Consider the following 24,592-nt stretch of genomic DNA (forward strand, 5'->3'; position numbering starts at 1 on the left):
CGTGGGTAAGCTGCTCCACTCCATAGGGAAAAGCTTAACCCCTTCTTTGCTCCCATAGCCCTGCTATCGCAGTTTATTGGAGAATACACATACACTATGTCTCAATCTAAGGAGGCTAAAAGAGGCAATAAAAAGCACACTGCGTTTTTTACTTCATGTGCCACTTGCAATTCTGCGTTGCCACATGCCCACAATACCCCTCTGTGCCAGAACTGTGACCCGGCCTGTGCGCAGCCGCCTTCTGCCTCCACCTCCAATGTCTCCACTGACCCAGTCAAGCCTAACCCTCCTGAGTGGGCCGCTTCCTTGTCACGTTCAATGGATTCTTTGGTCAAGGCATTGGACTCTTTCCTGGGATCCTACGCCAGAACTCCACTCCGTCGACCGCGACGGAATCTAATGCCGGTACGGGGCCGTCCGACCACAGGGGGCGTACTGTACTACGGGAATCTCGGGGTTCCAGTCTTTGAGGCCTCAGGAGCAGCACTCCTTCCATCTTTTGCCGCTACCTGGGTGGCTAAGGCAATGGTTGCCTGTGCAGAGGTGTTAACCTCTACCGCCCATGACAGTAATCTCCCCCCTAGAAGCGGCCAGACTCTCTCACCAGATAGCTCAGGCCGGATATTTCGTAGTTAACGTTCCATAGATGCGGCTAATTGCGCAGCGCAAGCGGCTGCAAACGCAATCTCCATCAGGAGGGCCTTGTGGCTCCGTGATTGGCGAGCAGATTCTGCTTCTAAAAAGTCGCTGACTTCTCTACCTTACCAATCTGGCCGTTTATTTGAGGAGAAACTATACCAAATCATTTCTGACGCTACCGGAGGGAAGAGTAAATTTCTTCCTCAGCAAAAACCTGCCGGGCCTTTCGGAATCAACAACTGTTTCGATTCCGGTCCTTTGGTAACAACTCCAGTTGGTCATCCACTTCCCCTGGTTCGGGACGGAGGGAAAACAGAAATCCCCAGGTCTCATACAGACCTAACCGCTCCTGGAAGCCCAGACCAAGACCTTCTGGCTCTAAGGCATCCACATCCCTTAAACCTTCTACACAATGACTCGTCGACGTGTCCAGTGGACACAGACAAAGTAGGCGGAAGTCTTCTTTCGTTCCGTCAAAATTGGCTCTCGGTCGTTCACGACGAGTGGGTCAGGGAGCTCGTGTCCTCCAGATACAAAATCGAGTTTTCTTCAATTCCCCCCACGCTTCTTCCAGTACTCTCCCCCCAAATCAAGAGCGTCACATCTTCTTCAGGCCATACAGGTGCTTCAAAGGGACGGTGTCATCGTTCCGGTCCCTCGAGACCAAAGGTTCAAGGGGTTTTACTCCAACCTATTCGTGGTCCCAAAAAAGGACGGGACTCTACGGCCCATACTGGACCTAAAGCTGCTAAACAAGTTCGTACGGGTCCGACACTTCAGGATGGACTCGCTCCGTTCTGTTGTCGCGTCCCTGGAAAAAGGAGAGTTCCTTGCATCCATAGACATCAAGGATGCTTATCTACACATCCCGATCTTTCCCTCTCATCAGCAGTTCCTGCGCTTCGCAGTCCAGGACGAACACTTCCAGTTTGTGGCCTTGCCCTTCGGGCTCGCCACTGCACCCAGAATCTTCACGAAGGTCATGGCAGCTGTCATGACCATTCTTCACGCTCGGGGAGTGGTAGTTCTTCCGTATCTGGACGACCTATTAATCAAGGGTCCATCCCATTCTGCCTGCGAGGAGTCTGTAAGTATTACTGTGGATTCTCTTTCTCGCCTGGGTTGGAAAATCAACATCGAGAAAACACCTCAAGTGCCAGCTCAGCAAATCTGCTTCCTATGCATGAGTTTGGACTCTTCTCGCGGGTGAGTCATTCTCCCTCCAGAGAAGGTCTTGTCCTTACAACAGGGAGCGCGCAAGCTCTCCCGCCCAATCCCTCACTCCATTCGCTTCACAATGCGCATCCTCGGGAAAATGGTTGCGGCAATGGAAGCCGTTCCGTTTGCGCAGTTCCATCTCCGTCCCCTGCAACAGGCGCTGCTGTTAGCCTGGGACAGGAGTCCGTTCTCCCTCGACCCTCGTTTTCGCCTGTCCCCATAGCTCAGGCAGACCCTCAGGTGGTGGATGCTACAGTCCTCCCTGAACCAAGGGAAGTCATTTCTCCCAGTGCGCTGGTTTGTGGTGACCACCGATGCCAGCCTTTTGGGCTGGGGCGCAGTTTTCAATCACCACACGGCACCGGGTCGTTGGTCCACACGAGAGTCGCGTCTTCCAGTCAATATCTTGGAGATTCGAGCGATCACACTTGCCTTACGCAATTTTGACCACCTTCTCGCAGGCCATCCCCTCAGAATCCTATCCGACAACGCCACAGACATGGCGTATATCAACCGGCAAGGGGGAACCAGCAGCAGGGCAGCCATTCTCGAAGTCTCCCACATCTTACGCTGGGCCGAGACCAATCATTCACTCATCTCGGCGATCCACATACCGGGTGTGGAGAATTGGGAAGCGAACTTCCTCAGTCTCCAAGGCCTTGGGCGAGTGGTCCCTCCATCCGGAAGTCTTCCAGCATATTTGTCTTCGCTGGGGGGCGCCGGATGTGGATCTCATGGCCTCAAGACTAAACAACTAGGTTCCCCAGTTAATTGCTCGATCCCGCGATCCTTGCGCCATCGGAGCAGACGCTATGGTTTCATCGTGGCATCAGTTCCAGCTGCCATACATATTTCCTCTGCTCCCGAGGGTAATCAAGAAGATCAGGGCAGAGGGGAAACCGGTGATCCTTGTCGCGCCCGACTGGCCGCGCCGAGCATGGTACGCGGAACTCGTCCAAATGGTCGCCGACGTCCCCTGGCAGCTTCCAGATCGCATGGATCTTCTCTCACAGGGCTCGATTTGTCACCAGAACTCCGGGGCCCTGTCTTTGAAGGCGTGGCCATTGAATCCTGGATTTTAGCCCAAGCCGGATTCTCTCCAGGGGTTTCTTCTACCATGATTCATGCTAGGAAACCCATATCCATGCGCATTTATCATCGCACCTGGCGCATCTTCTTTTCATTGTGCAATGCCCATGGACGTTCTCCTTTGGTGTTTTCCATTCTGTCCATTCTGGAGTTCCTCCAATCAGGTTTAGAGTCAGGCCTTGCCCTAGGCTCGCTCAAGTGACAAGTATTCGCATTGTCAGTCCTATTCCAACGAAAGATTGCCTCCAGACTGCCGGCTAAGACGTTCATTCAAGGAGTCTCCCGGGTGGTCCCTCCCTATAGAATGCCTTTGGCTTCATGGGATCTTAACTTGGTTCTCGGAGTGCTTCAGGAAGCCCCCTTCGAACCATTGCAGGACATCTCTCACCCTCCTTTCATGGAAGGTGGTCTTTCTAGTGGCGATTACGTCAATCAGGAGAGTTTCTGAGTTGGCGGCTCTCTTGCCAACCTCCTTTTCTGATTTTTCACCCAGACAAGGCAGTTTTGAGGACCTCTCCCGCTTTCCTACCTAAAGTCGTCTCCTCTTTTCATCTCAATGAGGACATTGTCTTGCCGTCATTCTGTCCGTCACCAACCCATCGTATCGAGAAAGCTCTCCATACTCTGGATGTAGTTAGAGCTCTTCGGCGGTACATATCTCGCACGGCTCCCTTCCGTAAGTCTGATGTCCTGTTCGTGCTTCTGGAGGGACATAGGAAAGGTCTACCCGCCTCAAAGGCCACTCTAGCCAAGTGGATTCGCTCCACTATCAAGGAATCCTACCGCGTCAGGAACACCCCTGTCCCAGCAGGGATTAAGGCGCATTCGACTCGGTCGGTCGGTGCTTCTTGGGCCATTCGGCACCAGGTGTCAGCACAACAGGTTTGCAAAGCTGCGACTTGGTCCAGTCTGCATACCTTCACGAAGCACTATCACGTTCATACCCAGGCTTGGCAGGCGCATTCAGCAGACAGCGGTACCTCAGTAAGCCAGTGGTACATGCGGTTTTAGCGGTGCAATTGCTCCCCACCCAGGAACTGCTTTAGGACGTCCCATGGTCCTGTGTCCCCCAATGAGGCGTAGGAGAAAAGAAGATTTTTGTGTACTCACCGTAAAATCTTTTTCTCCGAGCCAATCATTGGGGGACACAGCACCCGCCCTGTAAGCCTATTGGCTGGTTGTTGTTATGGTTTGTTCCTCAGTTTTTTTTACATTGTTTACTTGTCTTGGTTTTCTTATACTCCTACTGCTTTACTACCGAACTGGATCATTACTGGCCAGTCAAGAGGTGTATACTGCAGAGGATGAATTAATTATTTGTGTTTACTTAGTGTCCTCCTAGTGGCAAGCAGCATAACACCCATGGTCCTGGGTCCCCCCAATGATTGGCTCAGAGAAAAAGATTTTACGGTGAGTACACAAAAATCTCCTTTTTCAGGACATCTCTTTTGTCCAGGCAGGCGTCATCACACCCCTCCCCTCTTGGGAGCGTTTCTCACGTTTCTATTCAAACCTTTTCGCTGTCCCAAAGAAAGACAGCTCACTATGTCCTGGACATCAACGAGGGGGGGGGGGGGGGTATACCTTCGTCACTCTCCCTTTGGTGATTGCCTCCATTGAACCTGAAGAACTCCTCTGCTCAGTGGACATGCAGGATGCCTACCTCCACATTCCAATTTGCGTTGCGCATCAGAGTGGTCCTGCTACCAGTTCACAGCTCTCCCTTTCAGTCTGGCCTCAACACCCAGAGTGTTTATAAAAGTCATGGCAGCAGTCATGGCTATTCTTCGCTCCAAGGGAATAGTAATCATCCCCTGCCTTGATGACTTCCTGATCAAGGCCCTGACATTCCTAGAGTGTTGCGAAAATCTTCAAATCTTCAACACACCCTCTTAGGCTGGCTAGTCAACACGGCGAAGTCGTCACTGATCCCGGCCCAGTGGCTAGTTTTCCTAGGTATGCTTTTTGATACTGCCGGCGCCAGAGTTCTTCTACCAAAAGAGAAGTTCTCGGCACTTTTCCTGGTTATTTTCGAAGACACCCATTCCCACTGCTCTCTTTGACTATGTATGAGAGTACTTGGCAAGATGATTGCTGCAATGGAAACCATTCCTTTTGCACAGTTCTATTCTCCAGCTGGCCCTCCTGTCAGCTTAGGACAAAAAGATCTCTTCCCTGGATCACCCCATCCTTCTGCCTCTTGGAGTAAGGTAGACGCTGGGGTTGTGAAGTCTCTCCCCTTCCATTCAACACGGGAGATCATTCCTCCCGCTCCACTGGCAGATTGTCACGACGGACGCAAGCCTTCTCGGATGGAGGGCTGGAACTCTCAGGAAACCTCTCTCACTATCCCTTCTAGTGGGCCGCCCAGTTCACATTCAGTCCAGCAATGTCACGGCCATGGCATACATCAACCTGCAGGGCGGAACACTGAGCAAGTCAGTCATGTTAGAGCTCTCAGTTATTCTTGCCTGGCCCGAACAGCACGTTCCGGCGATATCAGGGGTGCAAGTTCCAGGCGTGGACAATTGGCCGCTGACTTCCTAAGTCATCAGGGCCTCTCTTCGGATGTGTGGTCCCTCAACTCATCCTTGTTCAAGCAAATCTGTCAGAGGTGGGGCACTCCCGACGTTGGTCTGATGGCGTCCCAAATGAATCACAAGGTTCCCTGTTTTGTGGCCAGGTCTTGCGATTCCCTGACAATTGGATCCAACACCCTGGTCACTCCATGGTCTCAGTCCCACCTTCTGTACCTTTTTCCACCTCTTCCCCCTGATTCCCAGACTTATCAAGAAGATCAAAGTGGAAGGAGCTCCGGTCATCCTCGTGACTCCAGACTGGCCCATAAGAGCCTGGTTTTCAGAGTTAATCTACTCACAGATGTCCCCTGGAAATTCCCGGATCGTCCAGACCTACTCTCTCACGGGCCCCTCTTGCACCAGAGTTCTCGGGTTCTCAATTTAACAGCATGGCTGTTGAAGCCACAGTACTTAGGAAATCAAGTTTCTCATTCAAGGTCATACAGACCATGATTAGTTGTGGAAACCCTTGTCCTCCTGCATTTATCATCACACCTGGAATGCCATTTTTTGCTGGTGCGAAAGCAGTCACACAGTCCCCATGTCCTTTTTCCCTCCCATCCATTCTGGCCTTCTTACTGTTAGGCCTGGAGTCTGGGTTGACTCTTAGAACCCTCAAGGGTCTCTGCGCTCTCAGTTCTGTTCCAACAGAACTTGGCCTCTTGTCCCCAGGTCAAGACTTTGCTTCAGGGAGTTGCTCACCTAGCTCCACCATATTGTCCAACTGTGGACCCGCAGGACCTCAATGGGAACCTGTCACCAGTTTTTGAGCCTATGAACAAATGGCAACACGTTTTAACTGCTCCTGCGCTGCATTCCACAAACGTATCTAGCAACTCCTGAGTCCCCCTGTATACCTCCAAAAATACCATTTGGTATGCTCCCACTCTGTATGTAACTAAGGGTGGTCGAGTCCAATGGGCGTCCCATCCTCCTGCTTTGATTGAGGGGACGCGTCATTTACATAGCGAACCGAGAGCTCGCGCCTGTACAGGAGCCCCACAGGACCGTGCAGGCGCTCTCTGCTCTGCCCTACTGTGAGCAGAGCATAAAACAGCATTTTCAAGCACCTATCTTTGATTACTGTGAATGGCGATCCAAGATCTCGTGCCTGCGCAGAAGCCTCAATGCGTTGATGTCGCTATGCGCTTGCGCAGTGCTGTTTTCTGTTTTTCTTACAGTAGGGCAGAGCAGAGTGCGCATGCTCAGCCCAGGGAGGCTACTGCTCAGGCGCAAGCTCTCCGTTCACTATGTGGGTGATGCATCATGTCAATCAAAGCAGGAGGACGCAATTATAAGCAGGGAGGAGGGACAGACGCCACAGTGAGTACACCCATCAGACCGGACAACCCTTAGTTGCATACAGCACTGAGCAGATCAAATGGTATTTTTGGGGGTATTCAAGGAGATTCAGGAATTTATAGACACGTTTGTGGAACGCAGCAGAAGAGCAGTTACAGGTGGTGGCATTTGTTCATAGGCTCAAAAACTGGTGACAGGTTCCCTTTAACCTAGTCTTGAGTGTCCTTCAGGGACCTCCCTTTGAACCCATTCAAGACATTGCTCCCTCCTTTCTCTCCTGGAAAGTTTCATTCTTGGCTGCAATCACTTCCATTAGGTGGGTCTCAGAATTAGCCTCACTCTCCCTTCCTCATCCTCCAAAAGATCAAGGTGGTCCTACAACCAGTTCTTTAATTTCTTTCCACGGTAGTCTCTCTGCTCCATCTCAACAAGGATATTGTTTTTCCTTCCTTTTGCCCATCCCTTTCCAATCCCCTGGAAAGGTCCCTCCACAAGCTGGACCTCGTCAGAGCCTTGCGTCTCTACCTCTCAATGACCGCATCCTTAAAAATTTCAGATGCGTTGTTTGTGATTCCCAAGGGACTCCCAGCCTCCAGGTCTTTTATCGCTCCCTTTCGGGAGTAAGGGCTCACTTCGCCTGTGCGGTGGGGGCTGATGTTGGCCACAAGGCCTCTGTGACCAAAATCTGCAAGGCAGCTACCTGGTCTTCCCTTCATACAGTTTCAAGATTCTACAGGCTGCATACCTACGCCTTGGGTCATGCTAACCTAGGCAGAAAGGTGTTGCAGGCGTCGGTTGTCCGTCATACAACCTGAATTGGGCATGTTCTTCTGTTCCCTTCCTTGGGACATCTTGTCCCCCCTTGTTTGTGCCTCTGTTGTGCTTGTGAATAGATATTTTATCGTTGCTTCTCCTGCTGCTTTTTCACTAACTGACCAGCTTTGTGCCAGTTGGTGGTGTGTACACATTGCTGAGGAGGAGATAACTCTTTTTTTCCTTCTATCAGGCTCCTAGTGACTGCAGCAATACAGCCATGGTTACTTGTATCCCCCAATGAAGGCTCCAAGAAAGCGATTTTACTGTGAGTACCATAAATCCTTCTTTTACATCCTGATGGTGAGAACCTGCCCTGATTCAATGTATTGGAGCAGTATCAGGTTGTCAGTCACAGGATGTAAATAAGGAACGACAGCGATGTGTAGGACGCAGCCAGGAAACTTTATTTGCCTCAAAATGGAAAATCCTTTTATATATTTTACCATCCAGTTCGCAAAACTACAGTTATCTTTCTCGATGGCAACCTTATTCTAGAAAGTTTTTAGTACTGTATTTAAAGGGAATCTGTCAAAAGCCCAGTTTTTTTTCTGCCGCCCCTTAAAATGATCAAGGGAGATTCCACCACCACCTGTATTCTCCTGTATATTATGCCTCCCGCCACCTGTATTCTTCTGCATATTATCCCCCACCACATGTATTCTCCTGTATATTATCCCCCACCACCTGTATTCTGTATATTATCCCTCCCACCATCTGTATTTTCCTGTATGTTATACCTCCACCACCTGTATTCTCCTGTATATTAACCATCCCACAACTTGTGTTTGCCTGTATATCATTATCCCCCACCACTTGTATTCTCTTGTATGTTATCCCCCACCACTTGTATTCTCCTTTGTTATCCCTCCACCACCTGTATTCTCCTGTATATTATCCCCCACCACCTGTATTCTCCTTTATGTTATCCCTCCACCACCTGTATTCTCCTGCATATTATCCCCCACCACCTGTATTCTCCTGTATGTTATCCCTCCACCACCTGTATTCTCCTGTATATTATCCCCCACCACCTGTATTCTCCTTTATGTTATCCCTCCACCACCTGTATTCTCCTGCATATTATCCCCCACCACCTGTATTCTCCTGTATGTTATCCCTCCACCACCTGTATTCTCCTGTATATTATCCCCCACCACCTGTATTCTCCTGTATAGTATTCCCTTACCCTTTTGTTGGTGTCCTCCATATCAGTCCCTCTCTCATCCTATTAATTTATAACCCCTGCGTCCTACATTATTGGTCGTCCTTTTCATGCCTCACTCACACGTAGGACCAGCCTCCATGCCCTTGCAGCACCTCTTTCCTGTATACTTTGAGGTTGGTTCTATGATGACTAAACCAGCCCTCCCCGCTCGTATAGAGCTCATCCACACGGCATACTCAAGCCATTATCATTGTGACTCTAGGCTCCTCCTGGATAGCTGCCGGCAGGTGAGACCAGGTCCTGGAGACGCCAAGACATGAGCTTGACCTGGACATTGTGCTGCTTCTAGTAGGCGGTGCAAGAGAAGCCTCATACATAATAATACACAGGAACTTTTTTATTTTCTCCTTCGCCTCACTGGTGGACACAGGACCATGGACCAATGGTTGTGGGTGTTATGCTGCCTGCTACTAGGAGAACACTAAGAAAACTTGAACAAAATTAGCTCCTCCTCTGCAATATACACCTTTATACCTTTATGCTGGCTGTAATCGAACCAGTTCTTGCTTGGGATTCAGACCCCAACGTTATTATTTTACTTTTAAAATTTTTAATATTTTTAAGTTTTTTCCTTCACGAAGCGAAGGGGTGACAGACCTCTTCAGGGGTCCTATCTCCCCGAATCATCAACAGGCGGGAACACGGAGTGTTGCCTCCCCATACCCTCTCCTGCACCGTTTCTTTGCCATGCCTGTGCTTGCTTTAGGGGCAACGATTCCCTCAGGGTCCCGATCTCCACACACCACCAACGGACGGGAACACGGAGTGTCGCCTCCATGTACCCCATTCCGGAGCCAGGCTACAGCCGGACAATAGCCCTGATCCATCCCTAGGGATTGAACCCATGGGATGTACAGAGGCCCCCCCATTGGCGTCAGTGCAGCCCCCACTGCATCACCACTGACTTAAAGCGGATGATGGAAGGAGGCAGTCTGGCACAGTCTATCTCTTCTTTGGTCAAAGCAATAGAGTGTCTCCGGGAGCCCTCCTCAAGTCAGGGTGCCCTTTTACCTGGTACAGAAAGCTCACCTTCTGTACGGGAACCGTCAGCCAGCAAAGGTCGTTCCCTAGTAAGGTCCGCACAAGATTCTTGGAAGCGGACCCATACCACGTCCCCCGCGCACTCTCGTGCTTCCGGGTCCGTGAGTCCCAGTTCCGCTCCTCCTCTGAAGAGGTTCGCAGCAAACACGACTCAGAATACGAGTCGGATGTCTCTATAGACCCGGACTCGCGGGAGTATCAGGAGACGGTAGATACCTGTTGTGACCTGGTGGTCAGGACAACAATGGACCCGGTGGTTAAGAGCACACGGAACGACCTGATAGTTACCGATAATAAAGGACGAGCTCTGGGACGTGGGAACTCTGCTGACCGCAATCCCTAATCCTATCAAACACACTAGAAATAGCAGTGGATTGCGCCTAACGCTCCCTATGCAACTCGGCACAGCCTAAGGAACTAGCTAGTCCTGAAGATAGAAAAATAAAGCCTACCTTGCCTCAGAGAAATTCCCCAAAGGAAAAGGCAGCCACCCACATATAATGACTGTGAGTAAAGATGAAAATACAAACACAGAGATGAAATAGATTTAGCAAAGTGAGGCCCGACTTACTGAACAGACCGAGGATAGGAAAGGTTACTTTGCGGTCAGCACAAAACCTACAAAAAGACCACGCAGAGGGCGCAAAAAGACCCTCCGCACCGACTCACGGTGCGGAGGCGCTCCCTCTGCGTCCCAGAGCTTCCAGCAAGCAAGACAACAACAAAAAATAGCAAGCTGGACAGAAAAATAGCAAACCAAAGAAATACAAGCTGGAACTTAGCTTCTGCTGGGAAGACAGGTCACAAGAACGATCCAGGAGTGAACTAGACCAATACTGGAACATTGACAGGTGGCATGGAGCAAAGATCTAAGTGGAGTTAAATAGAGCAGCAGCTAACGAATTAACCTCGTCACCTGTGGGAGGAAACTCAGAAACACCCACCAGAGGAAGTCCATGGACAGAACCAGCCGAAGTACCATTCATGACCACAGGAGGGAGCCCGACAACAGAATTCACAACAGTACCCCCCCCTTGAGGAGGGGTCACCAAACCCTCACCAGAGCCCCCAGGGAGACCAGGATGAGCCAAATGAAAGGCACGAACCAGATCGGCAGCATGAACATCAGAGGCAAAAACCCAGGAATTATCTTCCTGACCATAACCCTTCCACTTGACCAGGTACTGGAGTTTCCGTCTCGAAACACGAGAATCCAAAATCTTCTCCACCACATACTCCAACTCCCCCTCAACCAACACCAGGGCAGGAGGATCAACGGATGGAACCACAGGCGCCACGAATCGGCCGGACAAACGTTTCACTGGGCAGAAGCCCCTTGAAACAAGATATCCCTTTGCTCCTGATCTAAGGAGGAGCTGGATAGAGTCCACGTCAGTAGATCCTCCCATATCGCACCTCAAAAACTCTCTTATCCCTATCTGATGGCTCATCGATGAAAAATCCCATTGACCGTCAGATTGAAAATCTTGCTCGGTCAGTCTTTGAAGCCTCAGGCTTTGCACTTTCTCCATCCTTTGCTGCAACATTGGTGGCTCAAGCTATGGCTGCTTGGGCAGAGGATCTTTCCAAATCCATTCAAGAAAGTAACCTCCCTCCTGAGACAGCGAGTCTAGCTAATCAGATTTCCCGGGCTGGCGATTACGTGATAAACGCTTCACTAGACGCAGCCAATGGTGCTGCGTTGGCAGCCGCAAATGCCATCACCATCAGGAGGGCATTATGGCTCAGAGAGTGGTGCGCGGAATCCGCTTCAAAAAAGTCCCTAAACTCTCTTCCTTACCAGAGCGGTCGCCTATTTGGAGAGAAACTAGATCAACTTATCTCTGATGCTACTAGAGGGAAAAATAAATTCCTTCCCCAGCGAAAGCCAAGCCGGCCTTATTGGAGTCAACAGCATACCCGATTCTGGACTTTTCGCGGCAACACGAGCTGGCCCTCTACATCCGCTTCTTCCGGCTCGGGGCATCCTCCACATAAAGACGGGGGCTCCAAGGTCTCATATAGATCCAATCCCTCATGGAAAAGCAGGCCAAAACAATCTAGATCAAACGGATCCAGATCCCACTGATTCTCTGCGCAATGACTCTTTCCGGTATCCGGCTGACACCAGCAAAGTAGGCGGCCTTCTGCTTTTGTTCCTTCAGGCCTGGCTGTCGGTCGTTCACGACAGGTGGGCAAGGGACTTGGTGTCTTCCGGATACAAGATAGAGTTCTCTTCTTCCCCGCCCACACGTTTTTTCCTGTCTTGTTCCCCCAAAACAGAATCGCAGACTACCGCTTTCTTCCAAGCCATAGACGCACTCCGCAAAAACAGAGTCATCATCTCGGTTCCCCAAGACGAAAGGTTCAAAGGGTTTTACTCCAACCTGTTTTTGGTTCCAAAAAAGGACGGAACAGTGTGCCCAATACTGGATATAAAACTGTTAAACAAATTCGTCAGAGTTCGTCACTTCCGAATGGAGTCCCTCCGCTTGGTCATCACCTCAGTGCAGAAGGGGGGAGTTTCTCGCATCCATAGACATCCGGGATGCTTATCTCCATATCCTGATTTTTCCACCTCACCAAAGATTCCTACGTTTCGCAATTCACGCCGAACACTTCCAGTTCACGGCTTTGCCCTTTGGCCTTGCCTAGCGCCCCCAGGATATGCTACCATACCTAGACGACCTATTAATCAAATGCACATCATTTCAGACCTGAGCAGACTGCGTAAGCATCACGGCGGATACTCTTTCTCTCCTGGGCTGGATGATCAACTTAGACAAATCGTCGCCGATACCAGCTCCGTGGGGACCCTTCTTAGGCATCATCCCAGACACTTCCCGGGGGTTGGAGATCCTTCCTCCAGAAAAAGTCGTGGCATTACAACAAGGAGCCCTGAAGGCTCTCCCGATCTGTCCCTCACTCCTTTTGGTTCGGGATGACAGTGCTAGGCAAGATGGTCACGGCAATGGAGGTGGTTCCATTCGCCCAGCAACACCTCCCTCACCTGCAACATGCGCTTCTGACAGCCTGGGACAGGAACCTGTTCTCTCTGGACCGTCGGGTCCGGCTGTCTCAGTGGGTCTGACAGCCCCTCAGCTGGTGAACGGTGAGATCTTTGGATCAGGGAAAATCTTTTCTCCCAGTACAATGGCTGGTGGTGACCACCGAATCCAGGCTCCCATGTTGGGGAGCGGTCTTCCGTCATCACACAGCCCAGGGACGTGTCTCTCAATCAATCTCTTGGAAATACGAGCAATCAGGTTAGCCCTTCGGTGGTTTCATCTGGCAGGACGCCCCATCCGGATTCAATCGGACAACGCCATGGCTGTGGCGTACATCAACCCTCAGGGGGGCACCCGCAGCAAGCTTGCGATGCTCGAAGTAAGTCACATTCTCCGATGGGCCGAGAGGAATCACTCACTCATCTCAGCAGTCCACATCCCGGAAGTAGAAAATGGGGCGGCAGATTTTTTCAGCCGTCAGGGTCTCGCCTCGGGAGAATGTTCTCTTCATCCGGAAGTTTTTCAGCAGATTTGCCATCGCTGGGGGACGCCGGATGTCGATCTGATGGCCTAAAGACTAAATGCACAGGTTCCACAGTTCATAGCCCCCTCTTGCGATCCGGTAGCCATTGGGTTGGAAGCACTGGTTCTCCTGTGGCATCAGTTTTGCCTTCCTTATGTGTTTCCCCCGCTTCCATTACTTCCGAGGGTCATCAGGAAGAGCGGAGGGGATCCCAGTGATTCTGGTCGTGCCAGATTGGCCCCGGCGAGCGTGGTACGAGGAACTGGTAAAACTCTTCGCCACCGTTCCCTGAAGGTTGCCAAATCGTCCCGACCTGCTTTCCCAGGGCCCGATTTACCGCCAGAACTCAGAGGCTCTGTCTATAACGGCTTGGCCGTTGAATCTTGAGTTCTAGCCCAAGCCGGTTTTTCCCAACAGTTGGTTTCCACCATGATTAGCGCTCGGAATCCCGTGTCAATGCGCATTTATCATTGTGTTTGGAAGACTTTTTTTCTCATGGTGCAAGTACCATGGACGTTCCCCCCTTGTGTTTTCAATCCCTTCCATTTTGGAATTTCTCCAGACTGGTCTCAAGTCAGGTCTAGCACTTCGTTCCTTGAAATGCGAGATTTCTGCCTTATCTGTCCTATTCCAACGCAGGATAGCGACCAGATTGCAGGTGAAGACCTTCATTCAGGGAGTGGCCCACATGGTACCTCCCTATAAAATGCCTTTGGAATCATGAAATCTTAATGTGGTCCTAGGTGTTCTTCAGGAGGCTCCTTTCGAACCGCTGCAGGATATATCCGCTAACCTTGCTTTCTTGGAAGGTAGCTTTTCTGGTGGCGGTAACGTCGATCAGATGGGTCTCCAGGTTGGTGGCTCTATCCTGCCGAACTCCATTCCTCATTTTCCACCAAGACAAGGGGGCCCCCTGACGAAGGTTTATTACCGAAACGCGCGTTGGGGCGGAGGCGCGTCCACGGGAGTTCCAGTCCTCTTGCGGTGGGTACTTTTCTGTGGCAGTGCATTTATGTGTGTATACTAGAGATCGATGGCGGCGTATTTCACTGAGACTCTGTGCGATAGTGGTTCTATACTTAATATGGAGGTTAATATGGTACACTGATAATATATCAGGTGTGCCTCTGCGTCAAGTCTTTGAGAACTCTTAGTGCATTTCTGCCATCAGTTCGGTTCCCACTCTATAGTGAAAATGTCATACATTGTTATATTTAGTTTGTTTTGTTTATTTTCTTAGGTTTTTTTTTTGTATATTCTATTCTGTCTTTTGGATTATACCTTTGAATATTATCTATATTATGTATTGAGGACTGGCATTCCTGTGCACGCGCCTCTGGTGTTTTGTTGCGGCGTTTTCGCTGTGGCGCAATTTTTGTATCACCTTCATGCACTTGTTTTTAATATATATTAATAAAGTTTGTATTCTTATATGATACTGTGTTTGACCGTGTATTATCTATTTCTTCGTTGCCAATATGTATTTTGATGATAGGTCTTTAGGTCTTTTTCTGAGTAATGGTACAGATTTCTGAGATTATTATTGTTACCATGTCAGTTGGCTATATTTGTTGTTATGTATGATGCCGTGCAGATAAAATCCTGGTCTATGTCATACAGTGATGGGTCTGGTCATCCAGAGCAGGAGATGCTGATACTTGCCCGGGAATTCTGACCACCCCAAGCCATACACACAGGAGTCTGGAGACCCCCCTTTTTGGGTTGCCTCTCTTTGGGGTCCTCACATTGGGGATCTGATTCTATATCTTCTGTGGGTATGACTTGGAAGGGTAAATCAGTCGGGGTGTGAGAACTCAGAAAATATCTATCTCCACTAGGACCTCACCTGCTTTCCATGTTTCCATGCTTCAATGTGATTTTACTGTGTATGGTATATGTCTCTGTGTCTGCCCTTCTCCCTGTCTGCCATGTCCTGGTTTCTGCTTTGTGACGCCGCCTGTACTAGTCCGAGCTTCTCCATATCAGCGCACAATGTAATAAGAGTTTTTCCTTGTTCATATTTTCACTTTTTGCCTGCTTCTTGTGGTTTTGCTGCACTCTCATCAGTCACTTCTCTTTCCTCTCCTCCGGTCCCTCTTCTCCCCCCATCTCTCCTGTCTTTTCTGTCTTCTTTTTTAAAGCCATGAGGAGCCGATCCATTGGTGACAGTGCCCTGCCATCAGCCTCTATCCGCAGCGCTAAAAGTGCACCTGTCCTGATCCATCCTTCCAAACCCCTTCTGCCTGATATTGTGCTCACTCTGCTTTCCGATGAGCTGTCAGGTAGTGGCACCTCTGTCTGCACCCCCTTCCCAATGTGTGCAGTCCCCCGTAATCACACAGAAAAGAACCGAGCACTGCACTGTGTCTGAAAGAGAAGGGTGACCTCGACACGCTCCTTCCCTCTGTGCATGCTCTTTACTCGCGGATGTCAGACATTCTCAAAGTCGTGACTGTCAGCCAAATGAGAGTTCAGCGAATAGTTATCTAATGTGTATATGGGCTTAACCGACTGTGAACAGGTTCATCTCCTACTTACTTTTAGCTTTCCTTTCTAGGTTTAGCCTGAAAAAAAATATCTATGTATATTTCCAAGGTGAATACCTGGGAAATAGCAAACCACTGAGTTTCTAAAGAAAATCCATAAAACCGCATACACCTGAGTCACTGATTCCCATAATGAAAGCTTACCTGGGTTAATATTTTGTCGACAGGTGATGACAAATGTGACTTGTCGTACGCAGCCTCTTTTGAGAATGTCTGATCCGCACTATTGACAATGCTGTTTCTGCACTAACTTGCCATATTGACTCTGTTTTTATGACCTGGACTTGCTTACTTTTTTTTTCTAGCTGTTGCGTTTTGAGCACAATGTCTGTCTCCCTTCATGTTACAGAATGGCTTCATTACACTTTTGCTGTGATTTATTTTTATGCTTTTCTAGAGTTTGTATAACTTCAGAAAGATTTTCCTTCAAGTGCATGTGTCATCCTAACACTCAATGAGCCTGAAGAGTTGGCCCAGGGGGCACTCAGAACACTGTTCATTAACGTTTACGTGACTGAAGACTTGTGAATCCTCACATCACATGCTTTCAGCCACATTCCGACTAGACGTGCCCAGCCTCACTCAATACAAGTGCATTGAGTGAGGCTGGGAAAAGTCTAGTTGGTATGTGGCCGGGCATATGCATATCACATGCTTGCAGTCACATGACTCACATAGAATGACTGCAGACTTGTAATTTAAGACTGGGCAACCCCTTTAACCCTCTTAAACACAGTCCAGGGGTGATGATTGATGCTTCCGCTAAAACAAAAAATTGGCAACCTGGACATTGCGGTGCTCCTGGCAGACAAGACTCTACACCTGCTGCGCCATTGGCTATTTAGGCCTAGGACAGTGGAAGTTAAAACTAGCTATTTAAAGGGGTACTCCACTACTGTAAAAGCTAAACTTAATGGGCCTATTAAAAGGAAAATGTACTCTCCTCTTGGATCTGTGCTTGCCACTACTACAATACTGTGTCTTACAGGTTCACAGACATCAATATTCAGAGGTGGGGCATCATGTTACCGCTGCAGCCAGTCTCTTTGTGCATGGACAGAATGTGAAGGCTGCAGTCGATCATTAGCTGCTGATTGACTGCTCAGTGATATAACAACCTCCACAGAATGCTAATGCCTGTGGACCAGCAGGGAGCGCACAGTATGGCGTGTGGAGGATCGGCGCCAATCCAGGGATGTGTGCTTTTTTTTATACTTCCTTTGGCACTTAAGATTAACTTTCATAGTAGCGGAGAACAACTTTTTAAGCATTTGAACAAGAAAAAAATCATTGTTTACTTTTTCTCCAAATGTAGTGAATAATAATGATCTTTATTTTTTGTTTTTATATAGCGCTAACATATTCCGCAGCGCTTTACAGTTTTTCACACATCATCGCTGTCCCGATGGGGCTCACAATCTAAATGATCTAGTAGTGAATCTAGTAGTATCTAGTAGTGAATCTACTACTGCTTTTCTTAATTAGTAGCAGTCACCAAACATTTCCCATTAGTTGCCAATAAAAGTCCAAGAGTATGAATTTGCTTGTATTATTTATGTTAACACTAATCTGTCACCGTATTTGCTATGTAATCTAAGAGCAGCATGTTATAGGGGCTGAGACCATGATTCCAGGGATGTGTCGCTTGTTGCTGGGCTGCATGCTGTTAATAAAATTCCTGTTTTCTGCTGCAGATCTAGCATTGCTCAGAATGCTGAGCTCTGTATAACCCTGATCACACCACTGTTTGGCTGCTTTCTCTGTACACTGGGCATAGGCAGAAAGCTGCCAATCAGTGGTGGGGGTGGAGTTATACAAGGCAGTTGGCTAGGAGGCACAAGACACCTGTTCCTACAGTGATAATGTATTGCTGATAAAACACTGATTTTATTTTTTTAAATGGCAACTCACAGCCCTGTAAGTGACATAGTGCTGGAATCAGGATTTCTGCCACTGTCCACTGAGCCTAATGATAAGTTGACACTTCCCATAGATATAATTTCTCAGCAGTCACAGCAATACTAAGGGTATTTCTCCATTATCAAGTTGTAGACTGATAGCATACAGGATCACAACACTTATAACAAATGATTGAGACATCCATCCTCCTTCCCTCTCTGCTTAGTGACGTCTGCACAGGACACAGAGCATGCCCACAACTCTCTCCCATAGAAATCAATAGGTAATTGCCTGATGTTTATGTGGCTTCTGTAAAACTCATCTAAAGACTGGAGCTGGTAGCATAGCAAAGGTGGCTGACCCATAAAAGAAAATAGCCTAAAATACGCAGTGAGGAGATAGAAAAAGATTAAATAACAATGTATATAAAAAAGAATATAGTTTTACATCTTTTGTTGCTGCCTGCAGGGTGGGTTGAACAGACTTTTCTGCTGGGGATATATTTTTATATAAAGCCATTATGGATCCCTTGCATTGATAACACACTGGGTGTCTGATCCTGAATGGTCCGAAAACTATTATCACCAATGTAAATATCGGAAGTGTTGTGTTCTCTCCCATTGCATGCTGACATCTTATCTAACATCCTGCATACTAACGTTCTGCTCCCCCAGTCCTGATTATTGACCCCCCCATCTTCTAGATGACCCCCAATTCAGGACTTGGTTTGTACTGACGGCCTGTGTATAAAGAAGTCAAAGTTGTTTGTTTTCCTGTTTTTTTTTTTTTTACCTAACCCCAATTCTTTTATCACACCAACTTTTTGACTTCTTTCTACATAAGTTCAGGAAAAGGGGTTTGTTAAAGGGGTTGTCCTTGCATTGGTAACTTATTTTTTGTTTGTTACTTAAATGCATGTATTTGGTGTTAAAAAATAATTTTTGCAATTGTTCTTCACTAAAAATCTTGCAACGTTTAGCTTTTACCCGCTCTTGCACGTTGAACATAGATGTGATCCGTGATCATAAATCAGCTCCAAGGAGCTAAAAAAAAAGACATATAAAGGAATTACAAACTCCCATCAGGCTGTCATGGCTCACTGATAGATTTTCATTTGGCTCATTTTTTGCAACGTGCAATACAGTGGCTGTAAAAAGTAAGCGGTGCAAAATTTATAATGAAGCCCTATTGCAGACGTTATTTTTAGTCCCAATTACATGCATTTAAGTAAAAAAAAGTGATCAACAACCCCTTTAAATAGTTAAACTTGGCTGTACATGTAAAAATTGCTTACAATGTTCAATTTTTCTTTTGTCTGACAGAAATGGAGGATGCACCCGTCCATCCACGCGTCCCTCGAGTAAGGCATTATTCTCAGAGTGAAGAGACACCTACGGAGACATTTGGAAGTGCCACCGAGGAGACGCCAGCCTTGCCTCGCAGCAGCAGCACATCTGACATCTTGGGGCCCATTGCAGCTGAGAGAGTGAAAGGTGCAGTGCCAGGTGCAGAGCATTCGTCCCCTCCGACTCTGGACCCCCCTTGTGCTAACACACACTGTCAGGAGGCATCCCTAACGCAGGCGGATGGCAGTATATACGATCACCTTTGCCAGCTGACTGACTCAGCTGAACTGACAGATGCAGAGATTGAGCAGGGCTGGTACGAGGACTTAGAGGGACGAGACATTTTGCCTTGCTTACGGGGTCTTTTAAAAGAGCAAATCACGCAAGGCGATGGGATGGAAAAAAGCAAGGTCAGGACTACTAGTGTGGACCATAAAACTGAACACCTTGACCTGTCCGAGCTGTGCGGTAAAGGAGAGGGTCAAACCGTATTATCCGAGGGGCCCCAGGTGGACAGTAGTGCGGGGTTAGAAGAGCATGTGACTAGGAGATCAGGGGGGCTCAAGGTACCCGGTAGGTCAAGGGATGTTCATGTGAGGATACAGGCTGACGGAAAGGTAACTGAAAGTAGGTCTGTCTTGGATCAAGGTGACCGGAGGAGAGGTCTGTTTAGGCAAGCTGCAGCGGAGGACGATGAGGTTCCAGAACTGCAAACTTCTCCGCCTCCTCAGTCATTAGGAGGCGAACATGGGGCCAACATAAAGAACTTGTGTGAGTCTGTGACGCACAAGGCCAAAGCGATTCGCCGGAAACGGAACACAGTGCAGGTCTCTTTCCGTCCTTCCACCGAGGCTGTGCTTTTCTACAATTCTATGGAGAACAAGGATGCCCATTGGAAAGCCAGGCTGCGGAAGTTAAGCGGCCTGAGTCCAAACTCATCCTGCGTAGACACCGGGAAGCCTACGGCATACGCTGCCATGGGTGCGGTAAGACTAGCATCAGGAGTTAGCCCAACGGGTATCGACCAACATGATCTCCCCTACCCTCCCTCACACAAGGAACCCAGCCGCACCCGACCACGGTCTAGCAGTCAAGAGAGAGCCTCTTCTCATGCGTCTTTAGGAGGCGTCTATAAATCTGTTGTTCATGCTCTCTCAAAACCCAAGGCCAGTGTGTCCCTGCAGAAGCAGCAAAGGACGGCAGCCGAGGCTCCACTGAGGGACCTGTACGGTCATGTAATGGGCTATTTTGGAAGGAAGGCAGCAGGTGAGATCCTCCAGCCCCGGGACGTGTTCCCAAAGGTGCAACACCCGTTTGGCTTTGTATTGCAGACGAAAAACCCAGCTGCCAGCAATCTGGAGCTTCTTTTTTGGGGATGACTTGCCGCTTATACCTCACCCATGCCTCGTTGACACCCTCTCTGGGATCTTTGCATGTGTCTCCCCCTGTGGCTGATATAACCTGTGAAGTGTTGTACCCCCCTACCTTTTTCAGCAACTCTGCTTTCTGTACTAATCCCCCTCTCGGCTACTTGGTAGTCGGGGATCACTTCTAATAAGTGTCTTGTCATGCAGATGTCTCGTTTTATGTGTCTTGTAACCACCACCGGAGACATGGATCACTGGGGAATCTCTTTATTTGGGTACTTGCCAATCTCAGCCTGTCCAGGTATCACCAGTAATGGTACGAAGCAGCAATGTCCCACTGACTTCAGGGCCATAAAAGGGGTATTCTGGCTTCAGCAAAAGGTTTCATTTTCTTTTTATTAAAAACTTTTTTCTTTCTTTTTTTAACTAAAGTTTTGAGCCCTTTGTATTCTACACGGTAGAAAATATTAAAACCATTTAATAAAAAAAAATAAAAATTTGCAAAAGTGTTTCGCTTCAAGGGAAGTCTTTCAGCACAATCCTTCACCCCAAATTGTATATAAGGTCATGGCGCTCTCTGAAAGTTAATGCCATCCAGACCTTTTAATTATGCAATCTGTCACTCTCTGACCCAAAGAAATTGCTGTTTTAACCCATATGCAAATGATGCTTGAGTGCTCTGGGCATGATCAGAGCACTTCCCAAGCCTGGCTCTATTTAAAGTCCCACTTTCCTCTACTTTACTGACAGCTCACCATTTTAACTATGCAGGCATTGGTGTGTCAGTCAAGCAGAAGAAGGTGGCGCTAGGCAGGCAATAGAGCCAACTACATAGGAAGTGCTCTGATCACCCCCAGAGCACTTCAGCTTATTTTGCATTTGAATTAAAATAGCAAATTTTTTTCAGCCAGGGAGCATTAAATAAAGGATGCATGACATCCATCAGTGAGCAACATGACCAGATAAACAGTTTGGGGCAGTAGACCTGCTGACAGATTCTGTTTAAAATAATTTATAAAAAAAGACATTGTAAAAATTAAAAAAATAGATATTTGCTGGAGTCCATTAAACCCCTAAATTAGCCCGTTTTTTTTATCCCCAATCAGTGGCTGAAGGAATTTAAAAATTCTTTTTTTAATTCATATTGAACTGGAATGGTGATACGTGAACAGGTATCGCAGTCACACGAGGAGGCATGCTCCCATCTTAGTAGGCGTAATACCAGGATATGTTGTCACTTAAACAATTGTCCCATTTCAGAAAACTTTGGGGTATAAGCTTTGTTAGTATTAAGAAAAATTTCTTTAAGTATAACTTGTCCTCCCTGGGTCCAGCACTGAGCCTCTGCTGCTACCCCTGAGGTTTGCCTGCATGTCTGACTTCATGTTGACAGCACTGCAGCTAATCACAGATATCAGAGGCTCTGCCCATGTAGATGGCACAAGCACCTGAGCATACTGATTGACTGCAGCGCTGTTGACATGATGTCAGTGCTGCTGATAAACAACAAAGACCTAGGTGGCAGCCGAGTGCCTGTGCTGGACCCAGGGAGGGTAAGTAATACTCTAACAAACTTTTTTTTTTTTTATTATTTCCAAAGCTTATGCCAAAAAGTTTTCTATAAGAGGAAAATCCTCTTAATGATTGTAGGGTGTCCAACCTATGGGATCTCCACCGTTCCTGAGAACAGAGGGGTCTTTTCCATGTTCCCAGTCCCCTGGGAGCTGCATCTGGCCCATTTGATTGGACACAGGATGAAAGGAAAAACTATGGAGATGCTTTGTTGAAGCAGCACCGCTTTTCTCTCATTTGGGGGTCCCACATGTCGGACCCTTAGTGGTCATTCATTAAGTAACGTTACACCCTTACTAAGATGAGACCATCCCTTTAACATGTGTGACCACTGAGCACAATTTTACAGTTGTACAGCTTGTAGAGTTACTTTACATGAGAGTTTGTGATCCATTACATTACTTGTCTTCTACTGATCTCCAGATATAACCTGTATTAGAGATTAGAGCTGCGTTTACAATTCTGCAGGCTGCAGAGCTGAAATCATCTAACAAGCATTCTTGCAGACTCTCTGCCTATGTCATTGGATTCTTGCTATTCGTCCAAATCTATTGGCAATAGTCCACTGACAACTGACTTGGTCGGTTTCCAGTGCCAACCATAAGGCTTGGGAATGTGACTGTGAGCGGTTATACAGGTCATACTCCGGAGCAGAAATGATAAGTAACGTTTTTACAACGTTTTCTATAGATCACATCTACATATACCTGTAAAATGGCTCCAATGTGACCGTGCCAATGACTACTTTGTTGCTGTGTGTTTGTGCTTGTGTAGTGTTTGTAATTCGTGCTTCACATAGGGAGATCGTGTCAAGCTTTTTTCTATGTCAGGTTAATCAGCTAGCAAGTGTTAGGGCCACACTGCACTGGTGAACGACCGCCAATCGGCTACATGCATGCCAATTGACAGTTGTTTAATTGCCTATTTAGACCGAATAATGACCCTTCTGTATGATTGTTCTGTACGCCAAGCATCTTATCGGCAGCACATATGCTGCCAAGAACAATGATTTTAAAAATCAGCGCACCCGTTGAATGAGAGTTTTGGTCATTCCTGGGCGGCCTAGTAATGCAAATTTCCCTATCATCAGCCCATTTAAATGGGCCTTAACATTTAGGCTAAGGCTACACTGTGACATTTGTCGCTCGGCAGCAATTCTCAGAAAAGTCATAAACACTTGTATGTCTTACTGTTGCTTAACTTTATTTTTGCTGTAAGATTAAACAGCCAAGTTATGACAAATCGCATGACGTTTGCAACATGCATCGAAGCCTATGGCAAGTGACAAAAAATCGGTCCTCTTTATCTTTTGCCAATGTTACCAGACAATTATGTTGGTGAATATGTACTATATACAGGCTAAAAATAAGGCTCACTGACCTCGTCATTGTATAACCTCTCCAGAAGTGGCCATGCTCCTACCTCACGTACCGTAAACTACATTACCATTCAGCAGTTCCATTTTCTTTGACTCCACCATTTCACTTTTAATCCAGTTCCTAATACTGCGGGTTGTCCTCTCCTGGTAATACAGCCTCATCATTGTAGGGTCCATACTGCAATACGCGGTCTGCCCAAGAGTCTCGTGACATCACTTGTATAGTCTCATAGGCACATATGACCCCTACCTGCAGCTTCTGGCGTCATATCCAGGACTTACGAAACGGTTGCGGGCAGACGTCGCAGTATTACATATGATGAGGAGTCAGTTGCCAAGACCTTTTCACTGATGTCACATTGCCATCCTCACCCTTGTCACTACCACATGTTGTCGGTATTGAAGCGGCATGCCATGTAACATGGCTGGCACCAGTGTCTTGCGTGCATCGGCTTTGTGTGTCTCTGTGGGAATGCTGGTATCTGGGAGAAAAATAGTTTATTATAGGTAGATCATGGTCTAGAAATCACTTGGGCCGGTTCTCACATAGCTATGCTAAGCTCGGCTCATTTTTAGGAAAATCTGCCCATGTGCACTGGTACACAACAATTATTGGGAAGGTGTGCTCTCCGCTAGACACAATGATCGATTATCTGCTCACCTCATGAGCCCTAAGGAGATCTGTTGCCTCAAAATATCAAGGTTTTTTTTTTAGTTGTATATAATGCAGTGATCCATATAATATTATCAGTAAGACCTACCGACCCATCCACCAGGTCCTTATCTCCTCCCCTCGCTAATCACAGCCCCCTGCTTGGAGGTCCTTATCCTGAGCCTTAGGATGGCAGAGAGGAGGACGACCGCACAGTTCACTGGTGGTACAATCAGAATATCACGTGCAGATCATTATGAAAAGGCCACAATTTATTTCATGTTATTTATAAACAGCAAAAAAATGATACGTTATAATCAACTAATTAATAGGAAATAATTTCTATCACCTGAGGCTCTGGGGTCTACTACACAAAGGCCAGCATCGGGGGA

The 24,592-nt window shown here is 47.8% G+C and overlaps 1 protein-coding gene across 4 annotated transcripts in view; it reads left to right on the forward strand.

Moving 5' to 3' along the window:
• RALGAPA1 (Ral GTPase activating protein catalytic subunit alpha 1) overlaps positions 1–24,592 on the forward strand; it is a 314,621-nt gene that overhangs the window by 88,919 nt on the left and 201,110 nt on the right. For 2 of the 4 annotated variants that reach the window (XM_069732024.1, XM_069732032.1), the window contains exon 17: positions 19,208–20,497. In XM_069732024.1, the coding sequence (XP_069588125.1) occupies positions 19,208–20,497 (1,290 nt within the window). The remainder of the gene's footprint in view (positions 1–19,207; positions 20,498–24,592) is intronic. The other 2 variants (XM_069732041.1, XM_069732049.1) reach the window with 2 other exon arrangements.

The sequence above is a fragment of the Ranitomeya imitator genome, chromosome 1, assembly GCF_032444005.1.
Source record: "Ranitomeya imitator isolate aRanImi1 chromosome 1, aRanImi1.pri, whole genome shotgun sequence".
Classification (NCBI taxonomy): domain Eukaryota; kingdom Metazoa; phylum Chordata; class Amphibia; order Anura; family Dendrobatidae; genus Ranitomeya; species Ranitomeya imitator.